The 6000-nt window shown below is 45.0% G+C and overlaps 1 protein-coding gene across 1 annotated transcript in view; it reads right to left on the minus strand.

Moving 5' to 3' along the window:
* LOC137677208 (uncharacterized) overlaps positions 1–2514 on the minus strand; it is a gene marked incomplete at its 5' end in the record, with an annotated part of 55525 nt that extends 53011 nt beyond the window's left edge. The window contains one exon of the mRNA XM_068424473.1: positions 1657–2514. Within this exon, the coding sequence (XP_068280574.1) occupies positions 1657–2514 (858 nt within the window). The remainder of the gene's footprint in view (positions 1–1656) is intronic.
* Between the last annotated feature and the right edge of the window lie 3486 nt (positions 2515–6000).

Raw genomic sequence — 6000 nt, forward strand, 5'->3', positions numbered from 1 at the left:
GGCAGGGTGGTAGTCCTTTGACTCAGATGGTTCCCAGGCCAAAGGGGTTCCCTGTCACACCACAGTTAATGCAATTAATTTAATTCCATCTCCATTTGCATTACCATGCTCCTGCTCATTGTTTCCAAACACAATTTGTACCTAATATTTCCCCAAAGTGAGTGTAATCAGTGGGGGACCAGAAAATCTTCTCCCACCAGGGACTGATTGTAGCACCCTCCCTTTTGGGTGTAACTAATACAATAGTGACCAGGAGCAGGGTGTTGCATAGGCCAAGATGAGGGTGATTCTTTTCACAATCCACTCATGAGCAAGAGAAATGGAGATCCACAATCAACTTTTCAGACCAAATGGTCCACCACACACCCAGCAATTAATAAGCTTAAAAGCTTGAGTAACCAATTTTCCCAACAAGAACTCATTTTCCCATGTTAAACCTGAGAACAAGGAAGCAAGGTTCTCGCCGGGTAGGCTTTGAACAGTATAGACAAGACAACATACAACTGCCCAAAACAATTTGTCAATGGTGATAAAGGCATATTGCAAAGATTATTAAAGTTATACAATTTAAAACTATACATTCAATCAAAACTTCCATTAAATGTTGCTTTCTTCTTCTGCTTCTCTGAACTTCTATCTTCCGACCTGCAAAGGAACAGAAAAAGAAACTTCTCGGTCCTCTTAGTGAAAGGACTGGGTGAGGTTTTGGTTAACCATTGTCTGGTGGAATAAGCTGGGGTCTTGGGAGTGAGCAAAACCATTCTTTTAAGGCTTGGGTTATGCTTTCCCCAGTGACAGGCCAGCCCCGAGCCCGAGCCTTACAGTAAAGATCCTTGGCTCCCATATGTCCTCGTCTGATATGCAGCCACTCCAATAATCTCTCCCAATTTTCTATTACTGGTTCATTTTGTAAAGGAGCTGGACGAGACAATTCACTTGCTCCACCATTCCATCGACCGGCCAGACCATCAACGCCCTGATGAGAGGCCACCCAGGCTATGGCAAAATTCCCTCGTTTGGCAATTCTTAAAATGTCCTGCCACTTTTCCTTTTGCCATACCGGTATCTGGTTGACTTCCCACTCATTTTTCTCCCAGAAAGGAAGCCACTCGGTGCACTCCTTGGAGACAGTGAGAGAGTCAGTGTAGATGTAGACAGGAGAAGAAGATTGAGCCTCATGTTGGAAAACACTCCAAACAGCAATTAATTCACCCACTTGTGCACTACCTTCACCCTCTGTTATGATTTTCTCATCAGTCTGGGCTTGTCTGTCCTTCCCAAGTGAAGGCAAAGCGAGCCTGATCCTCTGGTTGGAGAGGAACCATGAAAAACATATCTTTAACATCAATAGTTGAATAGGTATTTGTCTAGGTCCCACCACACAATATGAAATCAAATCACCTCGAGGGGTGAGGGTGAGCTGTCTAATGTGCATCCACCCTTCGCCCATCCGCTCACGAGAGACGGGCGAAGGAACTAGTTTTCCTCCCTTCTGGGTGAAGATTTAAAAACTACCTCCTGCTCCACCCAAGGTGGGGCAGAGGGAATCTCGCACCTTCCCCCAGGGACACTAGCTGGTGGTTTTTCGGGTGGTTTAATCACCCATCCCTCATCAGGGGTAATTACTCTCGTGCCTCTCTCTGACCACCCTAGTACCATTTTCTCCAACTGTTCTGTATTAAGCCCACTCATACACGTCAGGGGTATTCCCTTGTGTTTTCCTATCAACCACAATGCTTTCCTGTGAGATATAGTATCTTTCTTTGAATTCACCGGGTTCGGGGGAGAGGGCCTCGCTGGAGGAAACTTCGCCTCCATACGCCTCACAGTTTTAGATTCCGATTTCACGGGACCATATTTTCGCCCATAGTTAATCAATTCTTGGGCTACTTCCCCCCACGTCCACACTTTTTGTCCTGGGATATGGCGATCCGGGGTTAAAGCTCCGGTTAAAGCAGCTGCCACCCGATCACTCTGAGGGGTATTTCTGATAGTGCCTTGCAATTGAATTCCTAAGGGTTTCAATGAATCAGGCAAACCTCTAACCAGGGGAGTCATCCTCTCAGGATCTACCGGTATCATCATTGGGGATTCCTGCCTAAGCTTCAATTCCCGATCATACATCATCTGCAAACAAGCCGCCTTGTGCACATTCTCCACAAGCTGATCCACCGAGCCTGTAAGCGCAAGAGGATCTCCCCTCTCCAAGGGATTCAAACCTCCAGCCCAATAAGCTGCTCGCTGAGTGAGAGACCAAGGGGCTCTATTATCACCAGTAGTCAAAAACACTCCAGGTCCCCAATATCCCTCAGCTTCTCTTTCACTCAACAGAATCTGATCACCACCAGTTAACGACACTCTCCACACATACTCGTTCTCAGACTCCTTTGGACTGCGTGAAAATTCCCTTTTCAACTTAGCCAATTCAGTTGCTGTGTACGGCACCTCCTTAGTAACCATCTTAGGATTATTGTCCTCACTATCCTCATAAGCATATTCGACCTTAACCAGCGGTCGAAGGGGTTGCGTAGGACCCTGCGGTAAATCACATCGTGTCCTCGCTTCCTCTGGTTCCCCCTTGCGGTACAAACCATCCCCTTTGTGATCATCACCAGGGGACGGGGCTGCATCAGCTGCCTGTGCACGACTCCGTCGCCCCCTGCAGTCACAAGCACGTAAGTTCTCCACAAAAGCCTCCTGCAAACACCTTACGTTCTCCTGCTCATTCTCTACTTCATCCTGCAGAGTTTTAACCCTTTCCTCCAATTCACAGTTTCTTTCCTCTAAAGTTGCCAACCGAACTTGCAACAACCGCACCAAAAGCTCTTTTGTCTGCGGCGTCTGTGCCGAGTCCTCCAACTCCTGATCTTGCATTACATCAAATGCACTCAGAATTGCACCCATTCTCTCTAAGTTATTGATACCTTCCGAAAACTCAAGGATCCTGCTGACTACGCCAATTTATAAATGTTGGGTTCCGGATTTAAGGTCCGCCTCCAAAGCAAATCTAGAAATAAAATGCAGACAGTCCCCGTCCGCCCCCCTGCTCCCCGAGAGAGAGAGGGAGAGAGAGAGACCCGCCTAATTAGTCAAAAAAAAAGAGCAAATCTAGAAATAAAATGCAGACAATCTCCCTCCCGAGAGAGAGATCCGCCTAATTAGTAACTCCAGTGCAGCCCACGTGCGGCGTGCCTGGTCCAAAGCAGACAGTCCGCGCGCAGGGCCCGCAAAAATATAAATAATTCCAGTGCAGCCCACGTGCGGCGTGCCTGGTTCAATGCGAACACCCGGTATGCTTAACCTGCCTGTAGGTAAAGCACCCCCAAAAATCCTGACCCGAAATATTAAAGATTCGTGATCCTTGAGTTCGGACAAAGCACAACCGAGGCACGGTATCAACAAACTTAACTCTGACTTTATTAGGTCCAACAATGAGGCAACTCAATATTCAAGGAAGAGAGAGAGAGAGAGAGAGAGGTAAAAGAAAGAAAGAAACAGAGAAAACAGTTGAAAGAGAAAGAATATTCACCACCCTGAGATCCAGCGGCGTCCTGCGGGAAATTCTTTCTTGCTAGTTGAAAGATGGCGGTGAGGGTCCCGCGTGGTCGAGCGATCCAGCCTCTTTATTTATAGAGTTTTTCGGCAGAGTCATGTGACTGGGAGCCGTCAGTCAACAGTTCACACCAATCACAGGTCCGAAGGCAGGACATGTCCGGTTCCTGCGCCGTAGGATTGGCCCCTTGCCAGGCTGTCACCGGAGACACATATCCGGAGGCGGGTGGAGGGCGGGCGCCTAGCTTATTGCGTCATCGAGCGTTGCCGAGATCGGGCATTCCAGGCAGCCACCACAAGATGTCGCCCGAGCACGTGGTTTACGATTTCTGAGACAATGCTCAAAAGGAAGGGGACAGATCCCCACAGATGGCAACCAAAAATTGTTATGCAATGATATTTAACACAGTCACTGGAGCAGAGACAGGTAACCAGGCTGTTCTAAACCATAATCACATGCAATATGTATGCAGTCTTGCAATAAATGCCGTAGATATACGGTCTGTGCTGATGCCACCTCACTAGATATATTCTGCTTATATAGGGAAATGAGTCCAGCTGTCTCAAGAACTTTACAAATTTGTCCTATGGTGGATAAAATCCCAGGAGGAAAGTCCTTATAAACTTCAACTAGCAAACTATGCATCAGAAAAACTTAAAGTTTTAACTTTTTGCAGCTCAAAATGAAAAACTCAAGCTAAATCTTACAGTATTCAGAACTAACTCAAAGAGAGATTTCTGCAGGCAATCATTCTAGTACAGACAGATAACGAATTCCCACCTTCTTAGCTGAGAGAAAATTACAGCCCTGGCTCTCATGAAAAATCTTTCTGCCATACAAAGACCAACCTATAGTGCCCTGAACTGATAATCACCTAGCTTTCATTAAACAAAGACATTTGTAACTAAATAACCTGATCAACACACAAAAATGTGCACTTTGCAGGCAACAGATGTTAAGCAATTTATTTTTCAATGCAATAACCACTAATATCACACTGTCTGGAATTTAAATTGCTGAATAAAGATATTTAAGTTATGAAGTGCTAGATTAGTCTACAGCCTCTGTTCATTTCAATAGCAAGAAATAGCAACTCTAATAATTTCCACTTTAAGAAATAAGGGTCCAGTTGTTGTGCTATTGCTACTGGCCCAGAAGTATCTTCACTTTTTACCAAAACAGGTACTCACAGGATGATCTCTCTCTTGAATAGGGTTGGTGAAGAGAGAATACAGAATAGAGTCACGGAAAAATTCAGGTTGGAAGGGAACTCTGCTAGTTATCTGGTCCAAACATCACCAAAACAAGGCCACCTTCAAAGTTACACTAGGTTGCTTGTTCAGTTAGGCTTTTAAAGTCTCCACACTGGTTTTCAACAAGTCAGGAACTTCAGGAATGTAATCTTGATCACAACATACAGGACCTGCCACACTTAGAGGAATATGAGAAGTTTGTTACCAGAAACTGGTGAATCAAGGAGATTGGAAGTACGTGAGAAACTGATTTTCAAGAGTCTCAACTTTTGAAAAAGGCCAAGGACAGCAGAACCAAAATGCATATGCATAGGTCAAATGGACTATACAACCAAAAGTGACAGCATATGGGTAGGCAGCTGGGATGTTTGCACTCCTAATGGCTGTCAGGTAAACAGGTAACTCCACAAATCAAAGGGTAGAACAGAAGTTTTCTTCCTCAAGGCCTGTAGTGATACAAAATCTTTGACTGCAAGTGCAGTCTTATGAAGCCTTGCATTCACTGAAGAAGCCTTACTCTCACTTCAGAGGGAGACTGAGAGGATGCTGCTGAGTATGGTCACAATGGTCTCTCCCAAGAGCCACTACGAGGGTTGTACTGAAGAAATTACAATACCTGATCTAAGAGTTCGTAAAGTGCTTCTCAAGGACAGGCAGTCCTGCTATGAATTTCTTAAATTCTCATAAACATCCAGAGATATCATTTCACAATAGTAACAGTATCATCAGAAGTCTACAAGGCCAAGAGAATGTTTTGCTGCAAAGGCAGGCACTGTCTTCTTTCCAGATTTATCCCCCAACAGAAAAATACATACGAGAGATGAGTGTCCACCTAAGGAAAAGATTTCCACAGGAGGGACAGTTTTTAAAGCCAAGTGGATGAAACTGAAAGAGGCATCTTCAAAGAAAAGAAAAAGAAAATCAAAAGACCCTAAAGAGACTAGAGACAAGGCTGATTGATTAAAGACAATAGAACAAGGAGACGTGAACTGGCACAGATCTCAGTTAAGCAGTGAGCTGAGGGAAGTGCTTATCACCACGAACACAGCATCACTCGCAGCATGCAAGTAGACTTTTATGTAGCAAGTAGGCTTTTATGCAAGCCAAATGGTTCTACTATGGCATACATTTCCGGGGACTGAGTGCAGATGGAGCTCTATTGTGAATGTTAGCAATACGCAGATATTTCAATTC

Source organism: Nyctibius grandis, assembly GCF_013368605.1.
Source record: "Nyctibius grandis isolate bNycGra1 chromosome W unlocalized genomic scaffold, bNycGra1.pri SUPER_W_unloc_3, whole genome shotgun sequence".
Classification (NCBI taxonomy): Eukaryota; Metazoa; Chordata; class Aves; order Nyctibiiformes; family Nyctibiidae; genus Nyctibius; species Nyctibius grandis.